At 35.2% G+C, this 21,927-nt stretch overlaps 2 protein-coding genes and 1 pseudogene across 3 annotated transcripts; 2 read left to right on the top strand and 1 right to left on the bottom strand.

Moving 5' to 3' along the window:
* Positions 1-317: 317 nt before the first annotated feature.
* Positions 318-941, bottom strand: LOC143546095 (uncharacterized). The gene has a single exon (XM_077037835.1). It carries the CDS (start codon positions 939-941, stop codon positions 318-320), a length of 624 nt encoding a protein of 207 aa, XP_076893950.1.
* Positions 942-5,649: 4,708 nt separating this feature from the next.
* LOC143546106 (cytochrome P450 CYP72A219-like) lies at positions 5,650-7,958 on the top strand (annotated as a pseudogene). Its single transcript, XR_013137556.1, has 5 exons — positions 5,650-5,937; positions 6,387-6,607; positions 6,682-6,926; positions 7,009-7,368; positions 7,420-7,958. The product of XR_013137556.1 is annotated as a cytochrome P450 CYP72A219-like (transcript).
* Positions 7,959-12,438: 4,480 nt separating this feature from the next.
* Positions 12,439-15,211, top strand: LOC143546107 (CBL-interacting serine/threonine-protein kinase 2-like). The gene is made up of 2 exons (XM_077037842.1): positions 12,439-12,637; positions 13,290-15,211. Exon 2 carries the CDS (start codon positions 13,668-13,670, stop codon positions 15,027-15,029), a length of 1,362 nt encoding a protein of 453 aa, XP_076893957.1. The 5' UTR covers positions 12,439-12,637; positions 13,290-13,667; the 3' UTR covers positions 15,030-15,211.
* The last annotated feature ends 6,716 nt before the right edge of the window (positions 15,212-21,927 follow it).

Here is a 21,927-nt window from a genome sequence, read left to right as displayed (position 1 = left end):
ACAAGACGTACATATCACTATTCGGTCTAGTCATGAACCATTGTTAAAAACGTCTCAATAGCATGCACACATGGTCAGTCCAACCTTGACAATTAGGGCTCCGATAGGACCGATACCATCTCCTCTCATATTGCTTCTTAATGTAAACATTACACAATCTAATACTTGTTTTTAAGCCTTTCTCAAAGACCCAACAATGATACTACAACTAACTATACACAATCTAATACTTGTTTTTAAGCCTTTCTCAAAGACCCAACAATGATACTACAACTAACTATACAACAATCAAAACTAAAATCTATACAAAACATATACTACCACCACTGATGAACTAAAACACCTATCTGCCTCAATGACCTATACAACTCCAAACACTCTCTATACCCATTTTCATACTTCAAATCCTTCTCACCATCACAACATCCATCCTTCCGATTATAATGACACTCAAGAAACATTTCATCAACCAAACAAATCGCTCCGCTTTCGACCATCTTCGCTATCAAATCGAACTCAATCCCGTCTACATCCATCTTCACAACCACAAAATCTCTCTCACCAAAACTCCTCTTCACCCAATCCGCGAAATCAAACCCTTGAATCTTATTCATATCATTCATATAACTAGTCGACGTATGAGCCGACTGAACCCGACCCATCCCCCTCCCCCTTTCATTCCCACTATTCTTATTCGGCGCACGATTAATCTCAAGAAACAAGGACTCGTTTTGCACCCAAGCCGCGTAAGGCAAAAGGGTTACTTTTTTCTTGGACTTATACTCTTCATGAAACCTTTTATCCGCCTCAACCGCGAAAACATCAAAAGGTTTGTCTTGTTTCGGGTACCGTTTCTTGAACCACGACCCGATACTCGACCCGTAGTTTTTCAACCCGACATCAATGTAAACATACCCGGTCTTGAAACTAATATCGGCCATCGACGGGAGGTACTTAATGTTCCGTTTAAACGAAATCCACGGGTTTAACGGCTCGTCGGGTATCAACGGCTCCGAATTTCGAATTAGTTTTGTTTTATACGCGGGAACTGAGCAAGTTCCCGCAAGTCTCCGCCTACGGCGGAATAATATTCCATTTTTTTTCTTTAAAACAATTTCCTGGATCGCGGGAACTGACCAGTGGTCGATGGTTATATCCCGCGATCGGATTAATTTGAATGAATTAAAAAGATCTAATAAAGAGTTTAAGCTGTATAAGTCTTTTGACTCGGTGTGGATTATTAGATACCCGTTTGGTTTTAAAGTTCTTGATAATTCGGAGGCGAATTCGGCGGGTAACGGGGAGCAATCGAGGGCGGTATGAGACGAGAATTCGACGTCGAACGAGTTGTTTTGATACGGCAGCCAGACGTTCTTCTTGGTTGATTTGGAGTTGGTTATATTTAAATGTTTAACTGCGGCTGCGAATTCGAGGATTTGGACTCCGATGATTAGGGTTTTGGAGTTGGTGGTTAGGAAGGTGTCGGAGATGAGGTTTTGGAAGACGGTGGTGTAGGATTGGACGAGGTGGTCGTCGAGTTCCGGTTGCCAGGTGTCGGTGGTTGTTGTTGTTGTGGTGGTGGTGGTGTCGGTGGTGATGAGGTAGAATTGTCTGGCGAAGAAGAAAAAGATTCCGGCGGAGCGGATGACTCGGAAGAGGATTATTTTGCGCGGACGGTGGGGATGGGAATGGGGTTGTTAGGTGTTCGTGGGGTCATCATTATGGAAATGAAATTGAAATTGAAATTAGTGGCAGGTTTTGAAAATTTGATGTGATTGGAAGGGTAAATTGGGTAGAAATAAGTCGTGTGTATTTTACGAGAATGCTACTGGCGGTTATAGTTAGTTGATGAGCGGGCTTTTTGAAGTCTATGTTTTTTTTTTATTTTGATTTTTTGAAGGTTTATTGTGTGTATGATGTATCTATAAATTTGCAAGCTTCATCTTCAAGTGTTATATGGTATCAGTAACTCGGTTTTATGTGTTATATATGTATTTGATATTCAAGTGACATTGATTCAGCAAATACTTTTTTAAATTAAAAATGTTTTTTTATAAGGCTAGCTCGTAATGTCACATGATACACATATTTGTCATATGATTCATCTATAAGTAATAAGTAGTCATTTTAAATTCTTCTGGAACACGGGACGTTCCACACACGTTTCTATGGTTAGTTAACATTTTTTTTAAACTTTTTTTTAATCATATATATTTTACTTTAAAAGTTCGCTTAACAAATAAGTTACAACAATCGTAGTATTTTATTTTAAGAATTCATTATATTCACCATTCTTTTAAAAAGAAAATAAAATTGTCGCGTGGGGTGTCAGTTAATCGAATCCATTGTCATGAATAACCCAAAATTCTAACCCAACGGAATTCGAATATGAATTTCGGTTTGTTCAAATTGAGTTCTTATACGAAGCAAAGTAACTATTAACTAATAAGTCAACCAAAACAAGCAACAAAACACCACACAACCATGAACTCATTGGCATGGACCTTCAAGCTTAATCTTTCAAACATCATTTCTTCCAAATACCAAATTTATTCTCATTACAACAATCCACTCTTAAAACTCCGAGCTTAACACCCAATGTTATGATTTCTTGATAAGAATAGCTTTCTCTCTGATTGCCAATGTTAAAAAAACCTTTAACATACAAAGATTTCCAATCATTCACAATATCTAAATACAACACAAAAATCAGAAACGAATAGTATTATAACTAGTCTAGATAAATAATATAGTAGAGTTGAGACTGCATACCACATAAGGTTCACTTAAAACACATTTCACTTCTATATACTTGTGTTAGGTGGATTCTTTTGCGTGCATTTCTGTTTTCGTGTGCATAGAAGAACTGAAGTAGAAAAACTTGGTTTTATAGTCGTATACAAGACAATTTTAAATCGTAGTAAGCGCAATAAATATGCAATTTCATAATTACATATATATAATAACTGCATATAATTAAGTGTCCAAAGTTAAAGATATCTGCACTTTTTCCACTAAATCAAAGCAAAATGTACCATCATGATAAAAATGTTTTGATTTTAAAAACTGGAATGAATAATATACAACCGGAGTAGATAGGTGCATCTAAAAGGGCTGTTTCTCATACTTATCAAGTTGACTTTTTTGGGTCAATATTTTCTTGCTGAGATTCAGATTCATCCTTTTTCTCCATAACTTGTTGTATACCTTCTTGATAACCTTGTATAAAGCTCTTCAACGCATCTCTATACGCAGAGGCCCGGGTCATGTAAACCCGTTGCAAAGAGGGCCTAAGTGTCTCCATTCCACCTCGCGCAGCGACAGCTGTCATCATCAATCCAAACACAATTAAATATTAAAATTACTGTTTTTTTAACTCAAAACTTTGTTTTAAATAAAGGTTTACCTAGATCCTCCAGTGTTGAAGGTTCTGTTTCTCCATTAGGACCTTTAACGTGATTGTGTTCGTCTTCCGATTTTAATTTGTTTTTATACTCGTTTGGACGCAGCTCGGGACCTATGTCTCTTACCCAGCTTGCAGCATACAGTCTAGTTGCTTCCTTCAACACCTGAAGAATGGTTTTAAAACAATAAACAAGTTGTAAATATGTTAAACGGAGTGGAGGGTTAGTAGATTGAATAGTTAAGCCGAACACAACCCGTATTAATTGTTTGTGCCAAAAACATTAACCCTAACCTGAACACACTTGAAAACTAGTAACCTGACCAAGACCCGTTTAACCTGTTTTCCTGAACGAATTAAATTAGTTGACAGGTTATTTAAGTGGGCAGACTTGTTTAACCCATTATTTTTAAACGAGACAAACAGGTTGACAAGTTGTAAACATGTTAAACGGGTTAGATGGTTGGTAGGTTGAATTGTTAAAAACTGAGCATGAACAACATAATCATTCGTGTCAAAGACGTCAACCCTAACCAGAACGCACTTAAAATTGTGTAACCCAAAAACGACTTGTTCAGCCCATTCATCTAAACGAGTCAAACTGGTTGTAATCAAGTTGTGAACGTGTTTACTCGTGTCAAAGACAACAACCCTAACCATTACACACTTAAAATCGTGTAAAATAAAGTACGGCATTTTTAATTATCAACGAGCCAAAAGAGTTAACAGGTTGTAAACATGTTAAATGGTTGGAGGGTTAGTAGGTTGAATTGTTAAACCAAACAACCCGTATATTTATTCGTGTAAAGAAATTAACCATAACCAAAACACACTTAAAAAAGTGTAACCTGGGCACAGCCATTTAACCCAGTTTTTTAAACGAGTCAAACGAGTTGACATATTGTACTCGAGTTGTAAACGTGTTAAACAGGTTTGGATGGTTGTAATAAATGGGTCAAACAGGTCCGTTGGCATGTCAACATGTTTAATAAAACGGGTTAAACCAACAGGTCAACCCAAACACGACTTGTTTAATTGCACGATTAAAAACCCTAATTCGATGCAATATCGAATGTTAGCTCGACTAACCTGACGTTGGGGGGAGTGTCAACGCCAATAATACTAATCTTGTTTTTATACCAACCTTTTATTTACTAGAAAATATAATTGTTTTAAAATTAAATAATACTATTTATATTTAATAATTAGAAAATAGTGAAAGATAAGCGATGGGTCCATTGGTAAAGACAAATCTTTAAAACATATGGGTTTGAAAGAGGATGTCTTGGATATGAATTCCCATATAAGACGACAAGAATTAAAAACAAGTTAACCTAGGGCTCTCACTTTTACCCGAAACCCAACCCGTAAAGCTCGTACCAGAACCCAAACTAACCCGACCTGAAGAATCCGAACCCGAGAAAAGGCTTAACCCGAACTAAAGTAATTCGGGTTGGTTCTCGGGTTTGATTTATAAGTTTCGGGTCAACCCGAATAAACTTTTAATTTTGAAATTAAATATATTTTTAGGTATAATAGGCTAAGTCTTAGTTACTAAAGTTATCAAAATCTTACTCTAATCGTTTGTTGTCATTCTAACTAATATGTATCGATTGTTTATTAGCAACTTATGTTTTCCGTTTATTATGAATAGTAATAGTAATCAAACAACCAAATATTGCCCGACTGAATATGATTATGGTTTGAGTTAGTTTTACTCTTCTTTTGAATTGTTTTATTAAGTTATGTTGGTTTATTTTTTAATTGTTCGCGTTATAAGCAAATAGGAGTATGTTTTAATTTTAGCACAGTAGTTTTTTGGATTGTTTATATGTTTTTTGTTGTTTTCTATGATACTCGAAACCCGATTAACCCAACCCGAAAAAAACCGAACCCGAAAAACCCGTGAGAAATTTGGGTTAGGTTTCGGGTCAAGATTTAAAACTTTGAAATCCTAAGAACCCGACCCGAAAAATCTGAAACCCGAAGAACACCCATAAATTCACCATTGAAAACAAAAAAAAAGGGAAAATCTGCCAACAAAAACCATCGTACCATAAGTCTTAACAATCATGTGATGCCGGTCTAGAAGGAAAAAAAGAGAAAAAAAAGTCATGTGATGTGGGCTGTGTAGAGCTTTCCATGACGGAAATAAAAACAAATGGATGATAACCATCAATCTCACAAACTAATATCATTTCCCCAACTATAAATACCCTTGATCATTGATCAAAAACTATATCTTGTAGCCACATGCCATGGATATCACTACAGTTTCTTATTATTTTCTTGGAGTTTCGACAATCTTCTTCTTGTTTTATACATGGAGGATTTGGAACTGGTTGTGGTTCAATCCAAAGAAGATTGAAAAGTTTTTAAAAGATCAAGGACTCAAGGGTACCCCTTATAGATTCTTGTATGGAGATCTCAAGGAGATGATGCAGATGATGAACGAAGCCAAGTCTAAACCCATAAATCTTACGATATCGCCCCTCGCGTCTCGCCCTTCTTTTACAAATCCCTCACTACTCTTGGTATCATCTTACTTTAGTTATATTATTATCTTTAATTCATTTATTGAATGGGACATGTAAATTCTTAAGTATTCATGTTCAAAAATGGATTCTGATCAGGGTGTTGGGATATATTAGTTGTGAACCCGTGATTATAGCAAATATCAAGCAAGAATATATGATAATCAACTTTTTGTTGGTAAAAAGGTGATTTTGATGGTATCTATAGGAGGGTGTCAATTTTAACTATACCTGATTACCAAACCCGATGCAAAGCTTCCTGATTACACAAGACCCCAATTAACCTAACCCGATAAATTGATATTTTTTAGCTTTGGTATTTTACTTATGATTTGTTGTGTTTGTTTCTAAAAATTTTATCTTCTATATCTAGTAAATAAAATATGTTTTGTTGTATAAATAGACGTTTATAGCGTATTATTTTTAGGCTTTTTTCTTTGATTTTATAGGCAAAAGTTGTTTTACATGGATGGGAACAAGACCTGTGGTACATGTATCTGAACCTACTATGATACGAGAGGTCTTGACTAATTATAACAAATATCAAAAGCCAAGAGGAGGTAATCCATTAGCAAAGTTGCTAGTAAGAGGATTAATAGATGTCGAGGGTGATCAATGGGTTAAACATAGAAAAATCATCAACCCCACCTTCCACGTGGAGAAGCTAAAGGTTACTTTCTTGTTACTCCCTTTCCGTTGACAAGAATGATGTAGTGTGCCTTAGTTTATGATAAATTTTTGCAGCACATGATACCGGCCTTTTATGTGAGTTGCAATGAGATGATCCACAAATGGGAGAAAGGCTTATCCCAAGAAAACTCATGTGAAGTAGATGTGTGGCCTTATCTTCAAACATTCTCAAGTGATGTAATTTCACGCACCGCATTTGGTAGTAGTTTTGAGGAGGGAAGAAAGATCTTTGAACTTCAAAGAGAGCAAGCAGGACTATTTATGAAGGCTGCAAATTCAGTTTACATTCCAGGATTAAAGCATGTCAATTTCTAAACTTTATTCGAAGCGTAAAATAGGTAGTGTTACTAGAATTTGGTGCTGACAATTATAACTTTATAGATTTTTACCGACAAGAAACAACAAGAGGATGAAAAAGATTGACAAGCAAGTGAGGGATTCCATAAAGGGCATAATTAATAAACGAATTGTTGCGATGAAAGCTAGGGAAGCTAGCCACGATGACCTTTTGGGCATCCTTTTGGATTCCAATTACAAAGAAATCAAACAACATGGGAATAGCAATTTCGGATTAACCATTTTTTCTACTTTGCAGGTCAAGAAACCACAGGAAATATGATTGTTTGGACTATGTTTTTGTTAGGTCAACACACTGAATGGCAAACACGAGCTAGAGACGAAGTTTTACATGTCTTCGGTGATAAAAATCCATTTATTGATGGCTTGAGTCATCTAAAAGTTGTAAGTTTTCAAACTAGATATGATGGCAACTTTAATATTTATTGTATGCAGATGGACATTATATTCAACGAGGTTCTCAGACTATATCCACCAGCTGCATTACTTAGACGGCTAGTACATGATGAAACAAAATTAGGTAACTTAACATTACCTGCAGGCACCCTTATCCAAATAAATACATTAATTTTGCATCACGACAAAGATACGTGGGGTGAAGATGTGAATGAGTTTAGGCCTGAAAGGTTTTCTGAAGGTGTTTCAAAGGTTACTAAGGGACGAGTTGTGTACCTTCCATTTGGTGGTGGCCCTCGCATTTGCATTGGCCAAAATTTTGCTTTACTGGAAGTGAAAATGGCTCTTGCAATGATTTTGCAACGCATTTCTTTTAAGCTTTCTCCGTCATACTCGCATGCTCCTCACGCAATGCCTACTCTACAACCTCAGTTTGGCGCTCACTTGATTCTACATGTACTTTAGGCAATATATCACATATGATTTTGTTTACTTTAAGATATATGTTGTGTCATATATATATATATGTTATGTTGCATATGTTACATTAAAAGAAGCAGCGTACTTTACAAAAATTAAAAGAATTGGTGGTTTATATATATGAAAATGTGTTTTGGATGCATGTTAGAGATTTGGTGAAGTATATACTCTTGCTTGCATAAGTTGTACTAAAAGCTTTCAAAGTTCTTCTAAAAATTAATAGTAACACACCCAAAAAAAAGTTCCTAACTAATATATAGTTAATGTTATTATTCAGGTCTTCGTTATTTAATCAAAACGATGAAATATTACTTGTCCTTAAATCCTTTACAGGTCACTCGAATTTATCCATAACTGAAGCGTTAAAGTATTGAAAATATACAATTTAACCCCCCGTAACTATGTTTTGCCTTAACCTGCCTAACCAACCAAAGCCTAGGGACCAAATTGCAAAACATTCAAACATTTATTTCTCTTCTTTTTTTTTTCCTTCCCATTTTCCCGTCGATAAACGAAACCCCCCGCTTTGATCTACGACCATCGAATCATGTCAGAAATCATGGATTTAGTCGTACCTATTCGTTAATTGATCATTTGCGCGTTCAATCATGGTCTAATTATGTTAATTGACAACCAATTTACACTAATTTGACATTAACTCGAACCAAGACTCGAAGTCATGGTTACCCTATATATACTTGATAAAAATGCAATTACCACACATTCCTCTCATCATCTCAAAGAAAAACCCTAACCCAATTTTATCTCATAAACAATCCTTGGTCGATTTTAAGTTCGTGCCCTTGGTCGATTTGAACCAATATTATATGACCACACATCTATATCATCTCTGCGACCTTTAGTTTATGTGCCCATGTCTGCTTAATGGCTCAACATATGTTCCATACAACATTGCAGGGCGAACTGCAATCCTGTAAAATTTTCATTTTAACTTATTTTGGAATATCCTGTCGCTCAATACCCTTGTAGCCGCTCTCCATCTACACCATTCTACCTATCAATTCCCTCATTGCTCTGTACAACATATTATGAGTACTTGAACTTGGTTGATTGCAAAACTAGTTGACCGTCAATGGTAATCTGGACGTCTTCCATGTCATTTACTCCGGCATAGTCACAATAAAGATACTCAGTCTTAAAACGACTAATCCTTGAAGACGGGGACATATAGTTTGGCAATCAAACTAGTCTCCACACATTATTTGAGAGTGACATAACTGAATCGTGTCTCAAAAAAAACATTTAGGGAGTTATCTATATTAACGAAAATTGGATTTGAAACTCACTTTAGGTTTTATAACATTATTTTTTTGGACCGGCAAACTAAGTAACGCCGGGTACTCCGTACGCGACCCCCATTGACTAAAGGTAGTCCGAGCCGACCACGAGTCCGGACAGACGAAGCCCTTAGCGGTCCACCTATTGAGAGATTCCCCGGGTAAAACCCGACCCCAACGCTTGTCAAACGGCACGACAGCGAGAAGCCGGTAAAACCGGGTGAGATCAGGACTCGAACCACCCTCATATCTCCCATATAAATTGGTGATAGTGAAGTTTAAACCCCATACCTCTCACTAGTAAAGTGAGTGCTCTACCATTAAGCCATAATCAATCTATCTATCTAATAAACCAATGGATTTTCATCAACTCTATTACTTTTAACCACGTCTCTCCAAACTGCCACATGTCATTTTCTCCAAGTTATTCAAAAAAATTATTATTCAAAATTCAAAATAATAAAATTCAAATCACAGATCACGGTTTTTCTAAACAACCAAACCATATCAAACTCAGTACCATACTTCAGGCTTAACCCTATCACAATCCTCTCTGTTTTCTCTCGATCATGAATCCTCTCAATGGCCGTCGTCTTTTCTCAAATCATAAGTTTTGTCATCATCGATTGAACGATTATTCAAGGTATGTTGTATGATTTTATTAGTAGACCTGTTTGTAACCATTTGATCATTGTTCGATCTAGTCTACGCGGTTTTGCTCAGCTACGGTTGTTGAAGGTTTTTTCAATCCAAACCCTAATCGTCTAATCCTATGTAAGTATCATGTTTTTGCAATTCCCGTATTCGTATTGATTATTGAATATAACCTGATTTTGGATTAGTTATCGAATTTAGTTATTTGAATATTTATTTAGGGTTAAAACGATTTGCTCTACTAAAATTGGTGCTCTTTTATGATATAATTGTACTGACACTAAAATAGATGACAAATGTTTTTTACATTAATTTTTTTCTAAAAAGGAATCTGGTGATGCAATTTATTTTGTTTTAAGCCTAAATTGAGTTAGAGTAAGGTGAAGGTTTCATTGGTAATGCATCTACATCATCATCTGGTGTTGGTTTTATTTGCAAATGATGAAGATGGATAAGATGATTGAAGAAATGCTACTTGTAAGTTCTCATAAAATACATCGCTAATTTTTTTATGTACTAACATTAAACACCTAATCTTAATAAAACCTTAAATTTGATTAACAGATCCGTTTATCTGCAACCATTAACATCATTCTTCATCGTTGAATCAGTTTGACAAGGTATGTAATTTGATATCTCGATTTATTGATTCTTTATTAACAATAAATTTATTGGTTCTATAAAATGCAATCTTGGCTTTTTAGAGTGAGTTTTGAATCCAGTTGAGGTCTTTCATTTCAGTTTCTTTAATTTTACTTGTATATTTCGCATCACATTTTTTATGGGATTAATATTTATATTTATCCTTCTATATATACCATTTTTTGTCAATAAGCGATAACGATTTTGGGTATTTTAATTACGATATGTCAGGAATCGAAGCGAAACCTAGAAAGTCGTATTTGCATATTAAAACTAATGGTAGCGAACGCCTACACATTTCATAGGGAAATGTTTGGAAATTTTAGAAAATTTGTGCTTTATATCAAATAAACATAACACTTTCTGCAGAAAATGTGAAGGGATATTTGGTTGTTCGGGCTAAAGAGCTAATTCGTTATTTCTTGTTGTTAAGATTGAAATTTTGAATCTAATTGTCTATTATAATACCTGTCATTTGGGACATCCCTTCATTGTTTTGTTTTGTAATCTCTTGGTTTTCAATATCAAGTTGGTTTTGTTTAGCAGATTTGGAGGACAAGGTAGTCATAACCTATGCATTGATAATCACAGGTTTTACTTCACATATTAAAATTTTTTAAATGTTATTTAGGTTGATGTGTTGTTACTTATTGTTGTTTTTATGCTTGATTTTCAGAGTCACATGGTGGTTGGCCCAAGTTGAAGAGTGGTACCTGTGTTGTCCTGGGCTTGCCAATTAAAAGAGCATGGAGACCTTGGTACCATGTACAACCAAAAACAGGTGATCTAATTTTACAGGTGTAAAACACTTAATTGTTTCTGTAAAACCAAATTATATTGAATATATTCAAATATGGAGTTATCGTTTTTAATTTGTATGGCTCTTGCTATTGCTAACCCCCATTTGTATGAATGATTTAGGCTATTTATTTTGTTTGCTTTTAAGTGGTATTTATATTTGCCTTTAGTTTTTAGTAGTAATTATTTTGCTTTTAATTTTTCATTGTAGCTTTCCAACGGGTTGAAACTCACTAATATAACATTTTATATGTCAAATAGTTTGAAACTAAACTCTAAAAATTCATGACAAGTATATATAATTTGTTGACTTTATTCTTTTAATGACTTTATGGTTAGATCATAACTGTTATTACAAGTTGTTTGTATTTTCACAAGCTTCATTTATATCGGTTTCATGTTTTGATTGCATCATGTTATATCAGTTTTGATTTTTGTTCATTTTTAAATTAAATGTTTTTTTCTTGGGTTTTGTTATATGGTCAAATGTATTAAGTGGAAAAATTTTACTAGAAAAGAAATTGGTCAAATGATTCTGATGTCGTCTCAATTGTGTAACAAAATTCATGAATGTTGCTTTATTTTTGTAGCTGTGGTTGAAAGCTACGCATGAAGCTTCACAAATCACAATGTAGGCTTTGCAAAGATGACTTATTTTCTCATATTTATAAAGAATTAAATATGATTAGTACAATTTCCTTAATGGATTAACTCTGTTATTTATTCTAACTAACTAACTAAAATTCAATATTTATTCACAATCGTTTTCAGTTTAAAGCACATCATATTTCGGATTTAACAACCCGAAATTTTATACTCTTAAAAAGTTTAGGATTTATAAAAGATAATTACTGTTATACTTTGTATTCATTATTATGTATTTAACTCTTAATGTTTTGTTTTGTTTTATTTAAATCGTATAAATTATAGTACCTATCTAAATATAATTATACATGTTTAAAACTTTGTACATTAAATTTAGATGCAAGCATTAAGATTATTCACATATTTATTTTATTTTATTCTTTAACCAACCCGTGTATCACACGGGTTCTAACATAGTTTATAACAATATTTTGCTTTACTTTACAACAAGAATCGAAAGAGAAAATGATAAATAAATCTATGTAATAATATTAAAAAAAAAAAAGAAAAGAAATAGAATATTCGGGATCCAAGGAGTCATGAGAATAAACCCAAACCACGTAAGCCCGCGTACCGGTGACCATTGGCGATATTTTCACTTTACAATTGCCAGCACCCATTTTAATTCAATCACCACTAAAACACAGTCTCAGATTTTCTTCATAAAATAAAATAAAACTTTGTTCATATCGATCGTTCGTCTTTCTTCTTCAACTGTTCCAGCACCACAACTAGATCAGGTAAACTCCTACTTAATAATAATAATAATATTATTATTATTATTATTATCTCTAGCTAGATTCGATTTGTGTCTTACTTTATTTATTCAACTCAACTATCTGTTACTTAATTTCAATCCAACTGTCTCTGATTTGTGAAATTGTTGTTTAATCTGTATATATGCCAATAGGATATCCGACAGGGAATCGTTTCTTGTTGAAATTCGGTTCCGTAACGTCATTAACTTCTTCCTTTGCTGTATTTTAGGCTTAGGTCTTTTCTATTTAGGTTAAAATAAATTTCCCCTAAATGCTTCTAAAATCTTCTTAAATTGAATTATTTAAACTCATCATTTCAATAGGGGTGTGATATTAATTTTAAGAAGCCTAAACACGTTGCACCTTGTTGCCAGTTTACCTGCTACTTCATTGTAATCGTTTGAGAAGGTATTATACTATTCTTTTCATCTGCCAAAAAAAATTATGTTCAAGCTTGGTTGTTCATAATTTTTTATTATTATTTTTTTTGTCATCGACTCCTCGTAATCTTGTTGATTATTTAAAGGGAGTTGGTATATGATATTGATTTAGAAGCCGAAACATGTTACATGCTAACTTTTGATGTTCGTGCTTGATTGTTCGAATTTGTCAGCCTTTTCTTCTTACTTTTCAGGATTTCCGTCTTCTGCAACTGCGAGCGTGTTCGTATTTTCATCATAATCTTGTTGACGTTTCAAAGGGAGCTTAAGCAATGCTGAAAGATGTGTGTGAAGCACCAGAAGCCCGTTTTCAAACTCCACTGTGATTTCGCTTCGTTACAACTAACCATCTTTATCCTCGATGAGATTGGCTACATCTTGTCCAGCTCATCAGACCCCTGCGCCACAACCCGAGCCCACTTAACAGGTGCTTCTTTGGTGCATGATCTGTGTGAAGATGGTTAATCTCCTTCATTAATAATATCAACTGTTAGTTTCGAGTTTCTAATTCCCTTTAGTTTCGCGCGTTTAGAACTTAAGATACAATATAAGGATATAAGATACAACAATATATGACAAGTATGGATACCAACGTGAGTGTTTTGATGGAAAGGTACGAGTTAGGGAGATTATTAGGTCAAGGGACCTTTGCAAAGGTATGCTACGGTAGAAATACGCGAACGGGCCAAAGTGTCGCAATTAAAGTAATCGACAAAGAAAAGGTTTTACGCGTTGGGCTTACCGATCAAATCAAGAGAGAGATATCTATAATGAGACTGGTCAAACACCCTAACATTTTAGAACTTTATGAAGTCATGGCCACAAAGACCAAAATATATTTCGCCTTAGAATATGCAAAAGGGGGTGAGCTTTTTGACAAAGTATCCAAAGGACGGTTAAAAGAACAAATCGCTCATAGATATTTCCAGCAGTTAATAAACGCTGTTGACTTTTGTCATAGCCGAGGGGTCTATCATCGAGATTTGAAACCTGAAAACCTATTACTAGACGAAAATGATAATTTGAAAGTTTCTGATTTCGGGTTGTGTGCGCTTGCTGAGTCTAAACATCAAGACGGGCTGCTTCACACGACTTGTGGGACCCCTGCTTATGTGGCACCTGAGGTGATTAACAGGAGAGGGTATGATGGGGATAAAGCTGATATATGGTCGTGTGGGGTTATCTTATACGTGTTGTTAACGGGTCATCTTCCGTTTCATGATTCGAATTTGATGGAAATGTATAGAAAGATTGGCAAAGCGGAATTCAAATGCCCGAATTGGTTTCCGCCCGAAGTAAAGCGTTTACTCACGCGAATGTTGGAACCTAACCCGACACATCGAATCACAATTGCGAAAATTAAAGAAAACCCATGGTTTAAAAAGGGCACGGGTGTTAGAAAACCGAGAAACGAGACTGAAAACACGGATTCCGATAGAGCTTCGGGTTCTGGAGAAAAACAAGAAGTCATAAGGCCGCCTAACTTAAACGCGTTTGACATAATTGCCCTTTCTCCTGGGTTTGACTTGACCGCGTTGTTTGAAGAACGTGGTCGAAAAAAAGAAGCGAGATTTACATCATGGAAACCCGCGTCGGTTATCATATCTAAACTTGAAGAAGTTGCTAAACTTTTGAAGATGAAGATTAGTAAACGTGAAGCAGGACTGTTGAAACTGGAAGCGATGAAGGAGGGTAAAAAGGGAATTTTGGCGATTGATGCTGAGGTGTTCGAGTTGACTCACTCGTTTCATATGGTTGAAGTGAAGAAATCTAATGGAGACACTTTGGAATATCAGAAGGTTTTAAACGAGGGGTTAAGACCGCGACTTCAAGATATTGTTTGGACATGGCAACCGGAGGATGAGCCACGTCAGCAAATAGCTGAACCAGAGCAAGTAGGGTCAGTGCCACCTCAGCAGGAACAGTTGCCATGAGTTGGATTTTCAGTTCTTCAAGGTATGTGATTTTGTTACATATGAATATGTTACTTCCATTTTTTGCTTGTGTGATTGTATTATAGGTCTTGTATGAAATACTTTCACTTATCATATTCATATAGTACCATGTATCATTCTAATACAAATGCACTTTGTGTGGGTACCCAATTTTCTAATGTTATTTTGGAACAGTTTATCTGAAAAAATGATAAGTTATTATTTATAAATGATGACATGAGTTAAGTTTAATTATTGTGAAAGTTGGTATAATATGTGGATAAATATTAAAGTTGAAGTTCCAATAATTGTGTTAAGTCCAAATTAAGTGGATTTTGGACCAATACATGAAGATTTGGTAGTTTTATCACTTTTAAATCATCTAAATAACTTACAAACATCATACTCAATGGATTTTGAACCAATACATGAAATTAAGTGGATTTTGAACCTTAGGTGTTTAACTATCTTCGACAAGGGCTAATTAAGTAAAGACTTATGTTGCTGGTGAGTTCATTGTGTTTTTTTTTACATCAAACATCTTTATTTTATTCTATTTTTTTAGAATGGAAACTATAAATACCTATAGAATAGTCGATTTTTTGTGCACGATAAGCTAATATGGTTGTTATTGTTTGATTTCATTTTATTAACCAACCAAACACTATTTTTTTCATTCGTTCACAATGGTCCATTTCACTACCCTAGTCCCAATTATACGTGCACAAATCGGGTACACTTGGAAAACCCGAACCGGTTCGGAACCGGTTTTTTTCACACCGGGTTGGAAATGGAACCGGTTCCAGTTAGGAACCGGTTCGGTTCCCGACCCGAACCGATGCCCAGAAATGCAAACTTTTAGGAACCGGGTAGGGTAGGAACCGGGACCGGTTATTACGTAAAAACCGGTTCCACCGGTTTTTTTTGAAATTCAAATATTCTAGCCGTTAGAAACCGGTTCCAATGGCTATATAGCCGTTTTTGACCGTTGGAACCGGTTTTTTACTATAATTATGTTATTTTCATTCTATAAATAGCAAGGTATGGATGTGTACTTGTTAAACCACTTCCAAAACTATAAAACACAATTAAGCTTAAACCGGCAACAAATGGCAACTAATGACGACGTTGTTATGGTGATCGAAACAACAAGATGCCCCGATGTTTGGGTTCATTACGATTTGTGTCTCATGACCGACTCACAGGAGATGTCTCGTTGCAAATATTGCTCGAAGTTTCTTAAAGCAGGGTCCAACTCGACATTACGAAAACATACGAATAAGTATTGTCGAGAGAAAAGAAGTTTGGATGCTAAAAAAACGGAAGTGGGAGAGTCGTCCGGCTCTACAACCCAAGCATCTACCACCGGTGACAACGCTTAATCGTTGTAGAACGCCGGATTAAAACGACGGACTTTGTTTTTTTAGTTTTAGTTGTTATGTTTAGTATCGTTTATGTTTTAATAATGTTTGTAATAGTTATTGTTTAAATAAATAAAATGTTCGTCGTTATTAAAAAAGTAACAAAAAATGTTATATGACTAACAAAAGTAGTTATAATTAAACAAATCAAAACTAAATATTAGTTGAACTTGTTACAAATAATTATACTAAAACAAATAAAAAACACAAATTACAACTCTTCTTCGTCTTCATTCTCGTCTTCGTTATCGGAAGAAACCCCGTCCTCCGCCTCCTCATCATGAATAGGACGCTCTATTGGTATTTCGTCTTCAAAGTTCGCCTTGTGTTGTACACGATCCACCGCATCCGAATGGTCCTTTAGGCAAATGCAAACCTCTAAAGACTCGGGAGTTAATTTTGTTCTTCGCATAGATAACACCCTCCCAGTAAGAGAAAAAACCGATTCAGAAGCAGCCGTTAAGGCTTGTACGGCAAGCAAATCACGAGCCATGGCGGATAGAATGGGAAATTAGTTTTGTTTTCCTTTCCACCAAGCCAACAAATCAATATTGCGAATTTCGTCGACCATTGCGCCCTCAACATAGTTTGTTCCACTATATCTACCAAGTTCGCTAGTTGGTGTGTTTCCTCTTTGCCTCTTACATGCCGATTCCTGAATCCCATTCATCAAGTTTATAACTAGGTCCTTGCTCGGCCTACTAGTCGTTGTTTTTTTAATAAAAGACGATCTCGTGCTAGGACCATAAAGTTGAAAATAATGGTCATAAAGGTCTTGAAGGTTTTTGTTAAACTTTTCACTCGCTTCCGTCGACAACCTCGGGTCTTTCTCGTGCATACCCAAGTTGTTGAATATTTCTTCGATCGTTCTCTCAACCCCATTAACATTCCAATATGGGTTTAAAGCGGCGACACAAGTGAAGACCGGCGGTATGTTTTCAAAATATTTTAAGAACTTTTCCTTCATAACCGCAACAATATTCTTGAAGAGTTTGTTCTTCTCCTCAAACTCTTTAAAAGTACAAGACATGCAGTACAATTCTTGCAAAACCCAACAACTAGTAGGATAATACACTCCCGATAACTTTGTTGTTGCGTTTTTGAACACGTCAAGATACCCCAACAAAAAACCGACACTCACCCAAACACTTTCCGGAAGCATATCGGCCTCGCGTTCATCAACAAGATTAGTTTGGCGTTGGGCAAAAGCACACTTTAGCATATGACAAGTTGTGACATTCGGCAATTTCGGGTCTCGTTTGTATCCGTTTATTATGTAAACCGACCCATTTTGTAAACCAAAGCTTATGATATAATCAAAATGAAGGATTTTATGTTACAATATTGTTTTACACTTGTTGGGTCTTGAAAACATTCTTTTTGGTCCTTAAAATGACTTAAACCAAACTTTGGGGACTATTATTGTCATTTACCAAAAACTTGTTTGACCATTTCAACCATCACATGCATCTTTACCCTATTTGTATGAACCATACTCTTACCATTATAAACGCAAGGCTCCATACACCATTTTGGTTGTTCATCTTCTCCAAAATCTCTCTCAAATCCAAGTATTCATCTTCAATATTTTGTTATTTTGATTTCTTAAGGTCAACTAACTATAGTATTTCGTTTTAACTTGTTCATCTAATATTACTAACACTTGAATATGGTGGTACAACATATATATAATACACACCCCTTGTTTCCTTTATTTGTTACTTCACCGACTCCGGTTGGTTAAGTTTCGAATGTCATAGGCAAGGTTTCATGGAGGACTTCGTGTTCTTGATATATACACACACACATAACTTATTATACATATCACTTATGACTAACTTCTAACCCTTTTAGTTTGTTCATCTTATTTACAAGTTCCATGGTGTGGGTCTGTATAAGAGTAACCTCGGTTTAACCGAAACTAGTCTAAACCGGAAACCGAACTTTTGTTTACTAGTTTTGTTAAAACAGTTATTTAAACATGTTTATTACTAGATTTGAGTTTCAAAAATCATTTTTACAAGTTCTTTGATATTAAGCATATGGAATTCATCTATGAACTCGTTGGGAGATGGAAACCGAACTAAACCGAAACTTTTGCTTAAAAGACTTGTAGTTAACTTTTTAGTTGTAAAATTTAAGTTTTCTTCATTTATAAACCAATATACAAGTTCTATGATATTTAGGCATGTAGAAACCATCTATGAACTATTTGTGAGATGGAGACCGAACCAAACCGAACTATACCGAATTTTACTCGCATAAGACACACAAGTGTGTTTTTAGCTATCAAGACTTGTATATTTCTTTAAAAATAGTTTACGAACTGATTTTAATTATTTTCTTAAGTACTTGGAATTGTTGGATCCAACTTGATCTCATCACATAGTTTGGACCGGCAAAACCGAACACTCGCTTAATGTGCGTTGTTAGTTCTAAACAATAGAACTACATACTTGGTTAAGTGTTAGTATATTTTAATGAGTTATCTCATAACAATTAATATGTTGGAAAATTGACTTTGGGTTTGACTATTTTTCAAGACCCGAACCGACAACCCGAACACTCGTTAAAAACCCGTTTTAGTATCTTTGTCCCAAATGAACTTGCGTTTTAGCATTTTTCCCACCTTATTACTTAACTTGGTTAAGTAAATATTAAGGTTAGATACTTTAACCCGGTTTCGAGCAAACTTATATTTTTAAAGGATTGTTATTATAAATTTTTAAATAGTTACATTTTAAACCTTGAACTTTAACTGTTTACTTTTTGCAACAATTATTTTATTTAAAGATCTTCAAGACAACCATTCTAAATCCAAGATTTTATTGTCATTTAGGCCTTGCTCGTTAAACTTCATCCATCCGGTTATTCATCTTTTACCGATCAAGTTTTATACTTGAACGTGAGTAACTTCATACCCCATTTTCTATCTTTTATTTTTGGGGTGACATTTCATCTTATCTAAACTAAATGTTTTATACTTGGGTCTTAAACCACAAACATTGTTGTATACTTTACTTGAATAATTGCTCGATTTGGTGTTCTATGCTTATTTGCCTATGTGTTTATCGCTTTTGGATGGTGGAACTATAAATCCTAGACCATTTGGCAACCCCTCATGGCAAGGTGTCGTTAACGTAATGCAATTAACGATAACTATAAAATCCTAAACTATTTGGCAACCCCTTATAGTTGGGTGTCGCTAACTTGTTAGCGATAACTATTTATCCAAGTTTATAGCTATTATTTATGGTTTTGTATACTAGTTTTGTGGCTTTTCATACTATATATCTATTGTTCAAACTTATGAATTGCTCACTAACCTTTGTGTTGACAACTTTATTTTATGAAATGTTACAGGTTTGCATCTAGGTTGATTATGGAGTTTGGTGAAGAAAATGACACAAATACCGTTAGGATATTAGCAAAAATGTACAATATTTGATTTGCTACATTTTGCTATATTTTGTTGTATTTGACTTATAATATTTGGTTATGTGACATTTTCGATGTTGTGAAATGAAATGAGTTTGTTAAATATTGTCGCTTTAAATAGTGTCATGCGCTTATGAGCAATCGTTGCACCCCTGCATGTTCCGCCGCCTTTGGTCGGGGTGTGACACAAGTTGAGTTCCAACGGGTTGGAACGTCCCAATTTGGCCCCAAATACTTTCTTTCAACCGACTTGCAATATTTCTTATATTCAAGATGTCTTCTTTTCCCACTTTTGAAGACATCTTGTAACATAAGTCTAAAGAATTTTAAATCCTCACAAATGTTTTCATTGTCGAGACCTTTTTGAACAACCAAGTTTATGATATGTGCAACACATCGAACATGAAAAAAATCCCCGAAACAAGGTGGTGAATATTTAATGATAAATTTTTCAGCCGCCTTAGTATTGTTTGAAGCGTTGTCAAACGAAATCGAAAATATTTTATTTCTCAAGTTGAAAGTCGTTATAACTTCATCAAGTAATTCAAACAATTTTTCGACGGTATGTGAGAACGGGAAGTTTTCAAAAGCGATGGTGTGTTTCATCAATTGCCATTTCACCGGATCGACCCAATGAGCGGTGACACATATGTATGATTCGGGCAACCCGTGTGGTGCCGACCAAACATCGGTAGTTAAACTAACCATCGCTTGTAAAGAATGAAAAAACTCGATTAACTCTTTTTTAGCACACTCCCACAAATTGATACAATGACGTCTTAAGGTAGTACGACTTACATGTGTGTATCGCGGTTGTAGAGTTTCTCGAATCAACGACGTCAAATCCGGGTCATCAAAGTGGTTAAACGGCAAACCTCGTTGAATAACGAACTTTTCCATTCTATCTTGAACTTGAGTCGTGTTGTAACGAAATAATGTACCATCTTTACCCAAGTCAATTTGATCGGTCGCGCCAATCCCTTTCAACGCCTTGCAATATGGCTTCTCGATGTGCTTTCTCAAAGTAGAGTTGGAATCGTGCTTTAATTGTACTCCACATAGTTTGCAACGAGCCTTTTGATAACCTTCGTCATTCACAACCAAATCCCAATTCTTCCATATGTCTTGGTTGCGGTTATGGTTGACTACCGTAACAACATGTGGGTCCTCCGTAACAGGGACGGGTTCAATAAAAACACTCTTCTTAGCCTTCTTGTTAGTTTTTTTGATGGGTGCCATAATAATATTTAGTTGGATGGTCGGGTAACGGGTTTGCTAAAGGAGAAGTATTTTAGTTTGTTTTTGAGTTTGGTGGTGAAACAAGTAATGGAAAACAACTTATATATAGTTTTTGGGCTACAAGAACCGGTTCCAACGGCTATATTACCGTTGGAACCGGTTCCAACGGCTCTTTTGTTTCTAAAAAACCGGTTCCAACGGCTATATTACCATTGGAACCGGTTCCAACGGCTAGTTTGACCTGTGTTTGACTTAAAAAAACCCGCTGGAACCGGTTTTTCGGGTAGGAACCGAACCGGGTACAATTAGGAACCGGGTTGGAACCGATGGGGAATTACAAATAGGGGAACCGGGTATGATATTCGGGTACAAAAATACCCAAATCGTGTTTTGGGTCCATCGGGTAGGAACTAGAACCGGTTCCGGGTCGGTTCCGTCGGGTAGGTTCCGGAACCGGGTTTTTTGTGCAATTCTAGTCCCAATTATTGTGTAAATTGTAGTAAAACTGGTAAGTTCTTCCCATGTGATAATATGGGAAAATGATGAGATGGGAATTATGCACCTGTATGATACAAACAAACTATAAAGTACTTTATTTACGGTGTAACTTTGTTTTTAGTAAAATTTATATTAGAATGTTGAGAATTTTTTTTAAATATAGTTGTGTTTTTAGATTGTTTTTTTAATTAACGAAGAAAAGTTATTAGAGAAAAATAAAATGAATTGAGCAAAAAAAAAATATTATTTATAGTATAAGAGATTAAATTGAGATGTAAAAATGAAACCGTAGGCTAGTGTTC

This window comes from Bidens hawaiensis, unplaced genomic scaffold, assembly GCF_021521415.1.
Source record: "Bidens hawaiensis isolate Kalapana, Puna unplaced genomic scaffold, B.hawaiensis_p1.1 tig00014205_1, whole genome shotgun sequence".
In the NCBI taxonomy this organism is placed as follows: domain Eukaryota; kingdom Viridiplantae; phylum Streptophyta; class Magnoliopsida; order Asterales; family Asteraceae; genus Bidens; species Bidens hawaiensis.
This window is presented reverse-complemented; position numbering and strand designations above follow the sequence as displayed.